At 35.4% G+C, this 14,967-nt stretch overlaps 1 protein-coding gene across 6 annotated transcripts in view; it reads right to left on the bottom strand.

The window, feature by feature from the left end:
* SH3KBP1 (SH3 domain containing kinase binding protein 1) overlaps positions 1–14,967 on the bottom strand; it is a 453,585-nt gene that overhangs the window by 193,332 nt on the left and 245,286 nt on the right. Inside the window, exon 1 of one of the 6 annotated variants that reach the window (XM_031959534.1) lies at positions 1,467–1,975. The exons of the other annotated variants lie outside the window; for them this stretch is intronic. Coding sequence (XP_031815394.1) covers positions 1,467–1,478 — 12 coding nt within the window. The 5' untranslated portion in view covers positions 1,479–1,975. Of the gene's footprint in view, positions 1–1,466; positions 1,976–14,967 lie in introns of those variants that run through there. 6 annotated transcript variants of the gene reach the window in all.

The raw sequence follows: 14,967 nt of genomic DNA, 5'->3' as shown, positions 1-14,967 counted from the left end.
TCTACTTGAGGGGAAATAAAGAAGAGAGATAATTGTACTGCTAAGTTTTTCCACATTTCATTGACAACACAGAATCATTCTTTTACCACTCATTTCCAAATGACCATTCATCACACTCATTTTGCCTATATACATATAAAGAGATGTATATTTCTCTATTTCTAGTTTCTATTTTTCAAAACTTATTACAAGTAAAATCTGGCAGTGAGGTAAGAAAGATTGACAATTTCTTTATATATAATACTATCAACATAGCATAGCAAAATCGGCTTGCAATGACTGGTTTCAAATTAATATTTTTTTCATCCTTAGTTACTTCCTAACACTTAAAGCACATAACTACCCTTTGCACTACTCACTGCCTATCTCCAGGTAGCAGCAATTTTCAATTCACTAGAAAATGTTTATGTTCTTCTACTGGAAACAGATATATTAAAACAAAATGTTGAGGGGTTTCCTTATATCCTTTTTCTTTTTTAAAATAATAATGAATTATGAAAATATAATAATCATAAAAAACATCAAAATAGTTTAAAGAAAATTTCATTTACGTTGTCCCTGTTTCCATCTTCTTCCTCTCAAAAAAATTTTTTTTAAATAGGAGACAGGAAGAAGGAAGATGCATGACACATTATAAATGTCACTCTGTGGTCAATCGGGGCATTTCGTTTCATGTTTAACACAACAGACTTCTGCTTTTAAATATAAAAATTTTCAAAAATTCACATACAAGGGGAAAAGTCTATGTTAATAGTTAATGGGGAAAGATCTTACCGAACAAATTTAGCATTTCTTATTTGTACACATAAATGTAAAGAAATTGCTAAGGTCTGTGAAATGAATATTTTCTTGCTTTCATTACCTCTAGTACAAGTCGTTATTCACCAGGCTTCAAAGACTCTGATCACAATTTCTCCAAGCATACTGAACATGCCAAATATCTGTGCCCCCAAAAAAGAAAAACTATAGATCCTTTTCTTTTCAACAGACAAGAACTTCTGTCTTGGGCTAACCTGAAAATCGAGCTCTGAATTTCTGTCTGCTAAGCAAACATCTGTAATTGCTAAACATCTTTGTAACATGGTGTAACAGTTATTCCTTATGCAAACTGCAAATCTAAATTACTCCCTTCAATATGAAAACCAAGACACAGAAATTGGAAACATCTGTGAAAGTTAATGACCAGATTGACCAAAGGGTGGGGGAGGGGGTTGGGAAGAGGGAATTTTAAGAGCTAAACAGTTCCAGGACAATATTTGTCTTCAGAAAATAATCCTTTTCCTCATCAGTTTCTCCTTAGCAGATAAAAGCATCTCCTAACTGAGATCCTAAAATAACACGTATATCATTTTAATCTCCTGATGCAAACACATGAAAAGTTTTGCCACAAAATGATATATATGATAAATTATAGTATTGCATTAAATCTTTAGCTAAAGGCAAAAAAAAAAAAAAATTAGAAATACCTCCTCTCCCATCGTGAAGTGAGCTCTGCCTTCCTACAGTTTAAAAAGGTCCTCTCACTTCCTTCCAAGAGCCAAGGGCAGAAAGCCTAAAAGACCAAGCCTAATACTGAGTCACACTTGGGACCAAATGAGCTAGGAGGAAAACAAAGCCAGGATTTGTTTATTAACTCAGGAAGCCCGGAACTATTCAGAGTTTGAGTTGCTTCAGAGAAGGTCCCCTCCCTTCTTCTATTTCCAGGGAGCTATCAAAGGTTAGCTCTTTGTTTCAGGTGTGAACTCCTGAACAAGTCACCCACTGAACATCTGTCAGGAGCCCACAAGCCAAAGTTCTTCTGTCCAACGGCCAAATGGAAAACATTCTATTTTGGCAAATACTATAAGAAAATTAAAAGAAGGAAGGGAAGAAGGGACCCAGTGTGGTATGTGAGGGAAATTCTAAAACTTAAATATATTTATATATGATTTTAAAGGACTAAAATAGGCTTTCATTACTTAAAACAGTTACTAAATAAAAAGAATTAGAGAAGACAAAGTTTAATTATCTGAAGAGAAAGAAGAGAGAACTTCCTAACTCCAAGGCTATTATTCTTGATGTTTCTTCAAGGAGTGGAGGGAGAAAGCTTAAATAAATCTTCCGTACTGTCTGCCACTTCTATTGTAGGCATTTGTTGGGTACCTGTTATATGCCAGGCATTGTGCTAGGGGCTGTGGGTATAATATAGGTAATAAACCCAAACCCTACTCTCAAAAATCCTCTATTATTTAAGTATATACAAGCAGGCATATGGGCAATTAATTAGGTGGCTCAGTGGATAGAGTACTAGCCCTGGAATCAGGAATATTCATTTTCCTGAATTCAAATCTGGCCTTAGAAATAGCTATGTGACCCTGTTGAGGTCATTAACCTTATTTGCCTCCATTTCCTTATCTGTAAAATGAGCTAGAGAAAGAAAGGGCAAACCATTTCAGTATCTTTGCCAAGAAAACCCCACATGTGGAAACCCCACAAAAAGAATCAATCAGACACAATTAAGAAACAACTGAACAAAAGCATATGTATTAAATTTAAAAAAAATAAATTACAAAATAGTTTAATACAAGACAGTTCAAGATGGAAGGCATTAGCAATTATTTCCTAATACATTAATACTGAATATTTAACAGCTATATATATATATATAGAAACATATGTTTTTGATCACCATTTTTACAGATTTAAATCACATCTTCTGCAAGTCTTGGGTGATTATAAATTCTCAGATGATAGCTAGCTGAAGAGTGATCTTTATTATTATAATTTATTATACACCCAATTTTAAATTTTCTGTTTCAAGTAGGCTTAATGGTTAATTGTTACATTTAAGATAACTTCTTCCCACTGCCTGGTGAAATTCTCTGATTCAATTCCCTACAATTCAGGCTAGAGTATATTCATTTATTGGAAAAACATTGGGCTGCCTATTATGTTCCTACCTTGAATCAAATCCAGACTTTTAAGTCTAACATCCAAGCTCTCAACAATCTGGATACAGCCAATGTTTCCAACCCTAATTCTGACCCCACAGAGATAGCCTGGCTTGGTGGAAAAAACGATGGCCTTGAAATCAGAAAGATCTGGATTTGAAAATCAGACCAATGTTGATCCCATTGCTCATTCTCTCCTTAAAATGCAGAGTCCCACAACACGCTTCCTTGCCTGCAGTTTCAACAGGCTGATTCTTTCTGAATCAGCTTACATGATAACTTCTCCATGAAACTTTCTCTGATTTCCACAGTCAGATGTGAGCTCTTCTCTTCCTCCCTCTCCATTCCCCTCCCCCTTTCTCTCTCCTTCTTTTATCCCTTTTCCCTTCCTCCCTCTCTCTGCCTCTTATCTCCCTTTGTGTTTTTTCTTTCTCTCCCTCTCCCTGCCCCTCTCCAAACATCTCTGAGCACTTTGGGCAGGAATGTAAATCATCTGAAATCCCTTCCACAATTCTGAGATTAGGTGCTCAATAAAGGTTTTTGAATTGAATTTTTTAAAATGGTTTAGAAGATAAGTCTGTTAATGAAGGGGAAAACAGCACAACCCAAATTAAATACTGCTTTGATTAAGCCATTCTTTTAGATGGAAACCTATGTTCTTCAACAAAGCTAACTGGAAACTCACAAAATCTTGGGTGATTCCCAGGAAAGTTTTTTTTTAAAAAACTTGTCATTTCCCTGGTTCCACAAAAGCAAAAAATTAGTGCTTTCCAAATTATCCAATGCAAGTTTTTTAAAAAGTACATAGAACAAACACATCTCTATTATCACACCCAAGATGCCATAGGACCACCTGATTTCTCAATATTTTTAGAAAGAATCCATTCCCCCAAAGAGGACCACATACCACATTATCATTTAGAGTGAAATAGAACAGAAGTTTTTAGATGGATATTGGTGGATTTTTTTTTTCTCTTAAATCAGAGAAATTTAGCTGACAGCTCAACTATTACTGTTTTTAAAGTATGATATGGAGTTAGAGTTCAATCCTATGTTTAAACCTGTATTCAGTTCTAGTTCCACTAGGAGTGACACTTGTGTAATCCTGGACAAAATGACTTACCTGCTGTCTGCCTCAGTTTCCTCAACTTTAAAATGGGGATAATAATAGCACCTACCTCTCAGCATTGTGGTAAGAATAAATTATCAAATCAGAAAATAGCTGTAAAGTATTTAGTACAGTGTAATGCATACCATAGGTATTTAATAATTGCTTATTCCCCTTCTCCCTCCTCTAAAAGGGGAATGCAAATACATTAAAAACTAAATATGAAATAATCACTTTTATTGCTTTCCTAATATTTTTCTTCATCGAGATTGTTGTTGTTTGTCCTTTGTTCTCGAAGAGGACCATAACTTCTGGGAGGTCATGCCATGACATGCAAGTGAATTAATTGGATTTCAGTGAGGGAGGATTGTGCAAGGTCACCTGCCTCCCTTTCCCCTTCAGAGCCATCTGGGTCCAGTGGCCAGATATAGACCAGGAGGACTGGAGATGGCCCTGGATGCTCTAGGGGACTGCTCTTTTTTAAGCTAAAATCTTCAGCAGGTCTCAGTTTGACTGAGATAACTTGGGCAAGAACAATACCAGAAAGAGATCTGAAAGAGGTAAGGAAAAAAAAAACCCTCACTGAAGTCAGACAACTCATCAGCCTGGAAATTTCCTACCCTGTATTTATGGAGAGGCTGTATATGGTCATAGAAAACCACGGGACTTTCAAACAACTCTCTGCTCCGTCATCTTGTTAACCCTCCACCAAAATAAGGGACTACTCCTGTACTCACCAGGACAAAGCAACTCGGGATAACACTCACTGAGTACTTGTCGTGGGTGAGGTTCCATGATAGAGAGAACACTCACTCACCCAAAGAACACCTCCAGAGCTCATAAAAACAGAGATGGTGATGAGAATGAGGCTGACAATGATAACAGCTAGCATTTACATAGCACTTTTTTTAAAGTTTACAAAGCACTTTACAAATGATCCTCACGACGAACCCTAGTGATAGGTATTTTTACTCTCATTTCATAGAATACATACATTAAGCCACTTGTCCATGGGGGCACAGCTAAAGTTAGTGTCTGGGGCTAAATTTGAACTCAGTTTTTCTTGACTCCAGATCCAGCCCTCTAGAATACAAATAATATATATATATATTTTTTAAGAGTAAAAAGAAAACTCCAAAAGTTTGGGAAAGTTTTCAGGGTTTCTGGAACAAGGAACAAAGTTCTCATTTTCCTGAGTTCAAATCCAGCTGTGTGACCCTGGGCAAGTCACAACCCCATTTGCCTCAGTTTCCTCATTTGGAAAATGATCTGGTGAAGAAAATGGCAAATCCTTCCAGTAACTCAGCCAAAAAAAATCTCAAATGGGGTCATAAAATGTCGGACACAAATGAAAAATATTGAGAAAGAGATTCTCATATACTTCTATTTCATTAGACAAACAACATAACCTTATGATTTTTCATTTCCAGAGGATGAGAGACATATGCTCCTCTATTTAAAAAAAAAAAAAGGAGGGGGAAGGGAAAGGGGAAGGAGAGAACTATTCCCTATAATTATTCCATGGATAGATAGTTTTCTTCTCAAGTTCTTTGAAAATATTAATATTTTCCCTACTATAAATGGATGTTTCTTTCACACAAATATAATAAAACCAGCCAGATGAGTGTCTCTTGTACCACAGAGGCCAAGGCTGACAGTTTTCTTGAGGTCTTGAATTCTGAGAAGCAGAAGAACTAATAGTGATTGGCTGTTCTTTGTAAGTTTGGGGGAGAGGAAGGCCTGTTGCCTGAGGAGGGACCAATCAATTCAGACTGGAAACAGCAGATCTAAGCTCCTATGACCACCAACATGGACTTATGAAATACTTATTAAAGTATTAAGACCAAATGGTAGAGAGGAAAAAAAAATTTATAGATATTAAGTGAGAAATGTGCATTTTTAAAAATATTTATTTTGCAGGGGGCCAGAAATTAACTGAGAAACTAAAATAAAAAAAAGGAGACCATTTGCAACAGATAAACTAGAAATTTGGATATGAAAAAATATTAAAAATATGTTCCTGGACAAGGAGGCAACAGACCAGGGTTTCAGTTCCATAGTACCAGACACAAAAGGTATGACAGTGGACAATTCATTTAACTTCTTTAACTTTCCTGAGATTCTGTTTTCTCAGCTCTATGATGGATTTGGATGGGCTGATCCCTAAATTTGTAGAATGCCAAGACTGCTAGACTATGAATTAGAACAAAATAGAACTTATGGTTTCAGTGATGGCAAAATAGAGAATTGACCTAGTAACAACTAACAGAGAGAAGGGCTAAATAATTTCAAGATTTTTAGAAAGCATAATAGGGAACTTAAGTACTGAAGGAGACACATAAGAGTGATCAGCAAGATCAAGGAATATCAGAATGTTTTGGAGACAAAGTCCATTTGGAAATCAGAGTTATAGTGGGAGTCCAAAGTACCTCCCACCCTCAAACCCTTCCCCTCAAAAGTTTTGTTTTCATTAATGTTTGGGAGCTGAGAATGAGAAGGACTTTCAACCTGGAGATAAAATGGGTTGGTACTGAAAAGCAAGATTTACTATGGTTAAAACTTGCCAATAAAGACATGGTGAGTAAGCCATATATCTGTGATTTATATGACTATAAATAATTTGTGCTCTGAGATTCAGTCATACCATTGTGAAGTCACTTTATGCCCTAAGTGGTCTTTCAAGCATCATGAGTTGGATGATTCATTATGCAATTCCATTAAATTTAACAAATCTTTATTAAAGGTTTACTCTACAAAAGAATGATATTCTACAGGAATGTAGAAATAAATTAGGATCACAGAAAGCTACCTAAAGAAGAGGCTCTCACCCCACCCCCTTTTAATTAATCCCTTGGGTGGCAGCAGTGGCCACTATGGGCTCAACAAAAGCTATTCCTAACAGAATAATTTATATTTAACAAGGTTACTAGACCAGTAGTTCAAAGGAATCCAGTGGATCTATAATGTGTGTATTTCAGTGAGGCGTGTAATAAAGGTTCTCAAAAAAAGAAAAATCACTGTGAACAAGAAAGAGAAACATCAATCAGACAATAATACAATTAGGTTGGTTCAACTAGTTGGTGTAGTGAATAGAGTATCAGAGTCAAGAAAAGCTGAGTTCAAATCCAGCCTCAAACATCTATTAATTATATGACTGAGAAAGTCACTTCCTTGTTTGCTTTAGTTTCCTCATTTGTAAAATGAGCTGAGGGAAGGAACCACAAACTATTCCAATATCTTTGAAAGAAAAAAAAAGCCCAAATTAAGATCATGAAGAGTTGGAAATGACTGAAAAATGACTAAAGAACAACAAAAATTGACTGAACAACTAAAGAATCAAAAGTATTAACTAAATTTATTCAATTTGACTAATGCACTATTGGTGGAATTGTGAATTGATGCTTCCATTCTGCAGAACAATTTGGAACTATGCCTAAAGGCATAATAATATTATGGAGAGGCTGTATATGGTCATAGAAAACCATAAAAAGGCAAAATAAAATTATGCATACCATTGGATCCAGCAATATCAGTACTAAGTCTATATCCAAAAGACAGAGAGAAAGAGAAAAAGAGAGAGAGAGAGAGAGAGAGAGAGAGAGAGAGAGAGAGAGAGAGAGAGAGAGAGAGAAGGATCTACTTGTACCAAAAAAAACCTCTTTGTGGTGGGCTAAGAATTGGATGTTGAAAGGATGTACCTCAGTTGGGGAATGGCTAAACAAGCTGTGGTATATGATTGTAATAGAATACTGTTGTGCTATATGAAATGATAAGCAGGATGATGAACTGATGATGCAAAGTGAAACAAACAGAACCAGGAGAGTAAAAACAGTGTTGTTTGATGAAGAATTGTAAATGACTTAGCTCTTCTCAGCCATCCAATGATTCAAGACAATCCCAAAAGACTAATGATGAAACATATCATCCTTGTCCAGAGAAAGAATTGATATTGTTTGAATACAAATTGAAGCATCCTATTTTTCACTTTGATTTTTTTCCTTTTGAGTCTTCTTATACAAAATTACTAAAATATAAATATTTTACATGATTGCACACATATAACCTATATTTGATTCCTTACCAGCTCAGGGGGATCATCATCAGGAGGGATAGAATTTGAATCTCAAAATTAAAAAAAAAATGTTAAAAACTGTTTTAATGTGATGAATATATATATATATATATATATATATATATATATATATATATACATACTCATATATGTATGTGTGTGTGTGCCTACGTGCATAAATTTGGAGTATGTTTCCTAGCATACTGTCCCAGGTACCTGTTTCTAATGCTATTCTATTCAACATTTTTCAGTGACTTGAACCACTTCTATGAATTCAGTTCACCAAAAAGTTCAGTAAAAATGGCGATACTTATCAAAGCTCCAAAATACAAAGAATTGGGGAAAAACAGCTAACATGTCAACGGTAGGCTGGGATATAAAAAGATACCAACAGGCAAGAACAATGGGCTGGACCATTTAATTAGAAAAATATGAAGTTCTATACTTTGATTATAAGTATCAATTGCAGAAGTACAATATAGGAGAAGCATAGTTAATGTAGGGGATCAATTCACATAGAGAAGGACCTAGAGACTGTAGCAGATTATAGATTCAATATTATTTCACAGGAAGAAAAGCTAATGCAATCATGGGTTGCATTAATAATAATATCCAGAGTGAGATTAGTGTCTTATATCTGTTCTGCCCAATCATCTCTAGAGTGTCCTATTCAGGAATAGCGTAATTTAAAAAGGGGTATTGACAAATTTTGTCATAACCATTTTGGATGGAAAAAGAGATATCATATGATTTTATTTCAAATCCTCTCACTATTTCAATTGCACCCTTTTTCTATCTAAAATTTATGTAATAGAATATCAATGCCTATTTTGGCATACAATATTTAGGTAAACAGTCATATGGAACACATTCCTATAATGTAGGCACACATGCACATACACACACTAGTTTGCATACCTTAGAATAATATATACACATACATAACTTACATAATAATTTACATTTATTAGTGCTGAAAGGTTTGCAAAACACTTTTCCCACAGTTATTTTGTAAGGTAGATAGTGAAAGAATTACAATTTTTATTTTACAAACAAGGAAACTGAGTTTCCAAGAGTTTTGCCCTTGATCACAGAGCTAGTAAGTGTTTAATGTAGGATGGGGATCCAGGTCTCCTGAATACAAGCCTGGTTCTCTACTCACTGAAGTCATACTGCTGCTGAAGTGACATGATGCCAACAAAAACAGTCAATCAAAGGGTACACTAGCATATACCCAAGAAGCACAGGAATCTGTTTATGATTACAGTGAAAGGCCTTTTTAGGAGGCCTGGAATGAAGCAGAATGGCAAAATGGAAGATACAAAGCATTTTGGTTCTTTTCCTTCTGCATTTCAAGGAGGCAAGACATGGCATTATTTGAACATTGAAATTTAAACTCGTTGAAAATTCTGGTGGTAGAAAATTCTCCCAAAATATGGCTAATGTGAGAATTTGTTTTGCATGACTATTCATATTTTTAATGAGTTGTGTTTTCCTTGACTTCTCAGGAGTGGGGTAGGGAGAAAATCTGGAAGTGGGAAAAAATGAGGTGGGGGGGAAGAAGAACAGGAGGAAGAACAAGAGGAAGGACAGGAAGAAGAAAGGAAGGAAAGAAAAAAAGAAGGAAGGAAGGTGTAATTCTCCCAAAAATACTGATAACTCAACAAAATGCTTTACACTCATTGAAAATATAGAAAATTATGTCAACTGGAAAATAAAACAGTATCTGGCCAAAATGTTTTCACTATGAATCTGGGAGCCCAAGGTACAGTGATTTTTAAGATCTATTCTTACACTAAAATTCAATGGTTATAATTTTAAGAAGAAGGCAATCAAATCAACCCTAATGTCTATTGTGTTAATGCCTGATGTGTTTCCTGCCACTTCATCAAAAACAAACATTTTCAAATTATTTGAAATATCTAAACAGGCACATTCTGCTGTTACTAATTACTTAATTTTGACAATTCCCTCATTTCTCAGAAGTGCTTGGTAAATATCCCATTGTTAAACTGTGAAACTGGATCAACAAGATTTTCATAGAAAATTTTTGTTGGTTGGATTTTCATTAATAATCCATGACTCCCCTACAGCAGTGCTTTGAGAATAGGATCATGGGTTTTAGAGTTTAAAAAGACTTGAATGAGGAGTCCAAAACCCTTATTGTCAGGGAAATGAATATCCTGAGTGGTTAAGTTCCTTCCTCAAGGTCACAACAGTTAATAAGCAGAAGCCTGAATCCTGTTAGTAAGAACCCACGTCATAAAAATAACATATTGGATTTCCATAGGACAGTATTCATTGATATTTCCTTATTTATATCTTACAATAATACATTTCTATATATATATTAGACTCCCTTGATTTTTTAGTTCTAAAAATGTCCTTAAGTCTTATAAATGATGATTTTGGATTCACAAGTAAACTACTGCCTACTCTTTCTTTGACATGTCTCCATATTCCTAGTATAGTACTCTGCATGACAGATGCTTAATGAATGCTGTTTATTAAAACTCCAATAGCATAATGCAAATAAGTGATTTATATGAAGTACCTGGATGAGGAAAATTAGTTGGGAGGAGGAAGGGGAGGGAGCATTTTTAGGAGCAGAAAAAAAAAAAGAAGCCCTAAATAGCTTTTAAAAATATTTTATGCATCATCCTCTCAAAAATAAGTATTTAGTACTAAAGGCATTGTGCAACAAAAGTAATTTATGTGTATCACCCTAAAACCATTTGGTAAAGTCCTATTTCAAGGTCTCACCACAGGTTGAAGATGACCTTGGGCTTTATGTGAATGAGATACAAATCCTGGTCTTACCAAGCTTAAGAAGGCTCAAACACAAACTGAACAGTGAATATTATCTGAAAACTATTATCTGAATTACTCCTTCGTTCCTTCCTTCTTTTCGCCTAGACTAGCCTAACCACCCTCACAGACCAATGGTCAGAGGTTGGTCATTAAGTGACACATTTTCCTGATCATATTAACTCCTTAAACACATAACAAAAATCCAAAGGAATTGTGATGAGCAGTGATGGTGGGAGTATCCCACAACATAAATATCAAAGTATAAGACCCAGAAATATCAAAGTATAAGACTCAGATTGTGAACACTCTCAGAGGTAAATTTTTTTTTTAATACTAAAGGACACCATCAATTGGGAAATGGCTAAACAGATCATGATATATCAATGAAATGGAATATTATTAAACTGTCAAAAATGATAAATAAGGAGTTTACATGGAAGTGGGGGAAGACTTATATGAAATGATGCAAACTAAAGTAAGCAAAAAAAAAAAAGTATTCCAGCAACAATATAAATAGGAAGAACAAGAACAAAATCAGCTCCAAATGCTGTATAATTAAAATATCCAAGCTTGGTCCAGAAGAAGAAATATAAACAAGTCCCTCCCTCCACTCTGCAGAGGGTAAAAAATTAAGACTATGTACCAAAATACAATGTTAGCAAGTATGTTGGTCAGCTCTGATGACCTGCTTTTATTTATTTTTTCTTTATAAGGAATGGCTCTTTGGATGAGAAAATAATAGATCAGAATATGAAAGTAATATAAAAATAAAATGTATTTTAAAAATTTTGAATGCATATGAAGTCTCGCAAAAACATTTTACCAATCTTACAACATGTGCCTCAATCCCACCCACACTTAAAGACATCAGAGCCTTGTTTATAGACATTTACCACCTTCAAATACCACCCATCTTTCTAAAATAAGAGAATACAGCAAATACAATAAGGTTTTCTTGCACACAAACTCAAAGCAATAGGAGAGCCAGAGAATGAATAGAAAGTGAGAGCTGATTATATTTCTTTTTGATAAAACTCTCCATCTCTGTGCACAAAGTGGATGCTTAGGGACAAGGTATTCTAAGATATGCCCAAATTAGAAAAAGAAAGCCTATGACTCACATTCAAAGGTAGCTATCAGAGATTTAAAATAAAAAACAAAAACGCAAAACCAAAAACCCTTATGTCCATATCCAAAGATCCTATGGATAGACCTAAAAAGGTCTATATTCTCATCACTGATATGATACTCCCTCCTTTGGTATGGATCAGGGCTTCTTAAACTTTATCTACTCCTGACCCTTTTTTGCCTAGAAATTTTTACATGTCCCCAGTATAAAGGCATATAAAATATGTATACAAATCAAATATTTATTGATAATAAATCAAAATTTTGTGGCGTCCACATTCATATATAAGACCCCATATGGGGTTATGAACTACAGTTTAAGAATCTGGGATATACACTACTAAACATGAATCCCAAAAGAAAAAAAATTATAGCAGCTCTTTTCTCAGAACAAAAAAAAAAAGGAAATTGAGGGGATGCCCATCAGTTGGAGAATGACTGAAAAAATTGTGATATGTGCTTATAATGGAATACACACACACATATATGAAATGATAAATAGGATGCTTTTCAAAATACCTGGAAAATCCTCCATGAACTCAAGCAAAGTGAAATGTCCTGTGTACAAAGTAACAGCAATGTTATAGCATGATCAGCTGTGAATGATTTTCCTATTCTCAGCAATACAATGATCCATCACTACTCTGAAAGACTTAAGATGAAAAATCCTTTCTATTCCCAGAGAAAGAACTGATTGTGTTTGAATACAGATTAAAGCATACTCCTTTTCTTGAGGGTTTTTTTTTTTAAGGGAAGGAGAACTATGTTTCTTTCACAACATGACTTTTATGGAACTGTTTTGAATAACTTTACATGTGCTTTCTTAATGGAGGCTGAGGGTGGGAATAAGGAAGGAAATCTAGAACTCATGGTTTTAAAAAACAAATGTAAAAAATTTGTTTTAAATGTAACTGAGAAAAATAAAAATATTAAATACATTTTTTAAAAATTAAAAAAAAAAAGACAAAGAGAAAGAGAATCAGGAGAAAGGACTGTCATGAAAACCTAGAGTGAAGAAGAAAAACAACAGTGTCAAAGGCTTTAGAGTTAGCATCAAAGGAGGGACCAGAACCCAGTTCTCAGTTAACAAGCAGTTATTAAGCACCTACTATATTCGGACACTGGACTAAGAATAGAAAAGTATAGTTACTCCTTCAAGAAGCACACATTCTGATGGGTGGACAACATGTGTAGGTTCATATAAAATATATGTGAAATAAAGGAAAAGTGGTAAGAAAAGGGAAGGCATTAGAAGCTGGAGAAAGGGGATTGACACAGTTATCCCACCAAGCTATCACTTTCTATCAGGCTACTGAACTTCTTTCAGGTGTCAATGAGCCATGGAAGGGAATGGAGACACTGACTACTCTAAATCAGATCTCCAGAGAAGTACATGCAGACATCTGGGTCACCACCACATTGCCACCAGCCCTTCACTCTCTGCAGGTAAAATTTAAGTAGCATGGGAAGGCAAAATTTCAAGGGAAAGAAATATCTGGGGAATTCACTTCTAGTCCCCCATAAGCATTTCTGGTACCCCTGACAGTGGGCTTCTCCCCTAATAAAATGAAGAAACAAAGAACTAAGGAAGAAGAGAAATTACTTTTCCAAGAATCTTTATCCAACATGCTGTTGCCTCCTCCCCATTTACCATGCTAATTACAATCAAATGCCTTTGTGAAACCAATTGGGAATTTATATACCAAAAAAAAAAAATTTTTTTGAGGGTGGGGAATTCAGGAAACAGTCCCTTTGAGATGACTGACCTTTTTAAACTGCGTTGTTTCAGATCTTCTCTTCGATTTCATGTTCTCAAACTAACCCTTCTGTCCAACCCCAGAGCAGGAGAGTTTAACAATCCTGAAAGGGGAAGGAAAAGGTCCCAGGCTAGGGGAGGCAGATGTGTCCCTGGTAAAGCAAGCCCCAGTATTATCTCCCTTCCCTCACTTGCACCTGTCACCAGTATTTATTACAGGTGATGATTTGGAGTCTTGCTAAATTCAGCCTTCATTTGAAGAACACAGTCCAGCAGTCACTCCTGTCTTCTGCTTTGTTACCAAGTTTCCTTAACATGTCCTAGACCACCACCAGACCTGACCTCTTTCCTTTTTTTAGACTCTAAAGGTCAATAAAACAGGTACAGGTAAAGAAAAACAGTTCCTGAATTGTTATTTATAGATTTGCATCCTTTGCTATTGAGTAATTCCCCTTCCCTAGGAGACAAAGCCACAGTTAGTCCCACTCTGACAAAACCTGTCTCCACTATCCAACTCCCACCAGAGTCCATCCTCCCTTCAGATTTCCACATCTTGTCTTAATAGACTCATGCACATCATACATTCTGGCCTTCAGCTGGGTTAAGTGTCTGCTCCACTCATTTAACCATATGGTTGATGGAATCCAAAGATATATAAATAAATTTGCATAGATTCATTACTGAAGCTTTTCATTTCATGAAAACTATCATTTTCTTTTTTTTTGCTGAGGCAATTGGGGTTAAGTGACTTGCCCATGGTCACACAGCTAGGAAATGCATCATTTTAATTTTTAATTCTTAATTCTCTTCTTTCCACCTCCCTTTCTCCCAGGCAATGAGAAGTTAAGAAAAACAATACCCAGCAAAACAAAGCCATAGAATGGATATATTCCCATAGTAGCCATGTCCAGAACCCCTGTTTTCAAATCTAGCATTGGAGAAGGAAAAGCATATTTATACTGCAGGTATTTTACAAGTATATAAAAAAATGACAAGGCCTTGCCTCCATGGGTACACCATACAAGACATTGAACACCTTCTCTTTATTACTCTGGCCTCTAGCATAGGGGAACCTGGTGGATTCTTCTTCAAAACAGATTGGCAGACTAGAACTCCCTATCAACCATCATAACAGATATTCATAATCATTCAGGAAATTTTC

The sequence above is a fragment of the Sarcophilus harrisii genome, chromosome 3 (genome assembly GCF_902635505.1).
Source record: "Sarcophilus harrisii chromosome 3, mSarHar1.11, whole genome shotgun sequence".
NCBI classification, from domain to species: Eukaryota; Metazoa; Chordata; class Mammalia; order Dasyuromorphia; family Dasyuridae; genus Sarcophilus; species Sarcophilus harrisii.
The sequence above is the reverse complement of the archived record's forward strand: the minus strand, read 5'-3'. Positions and strand labels throughout refer to the sequence as shown.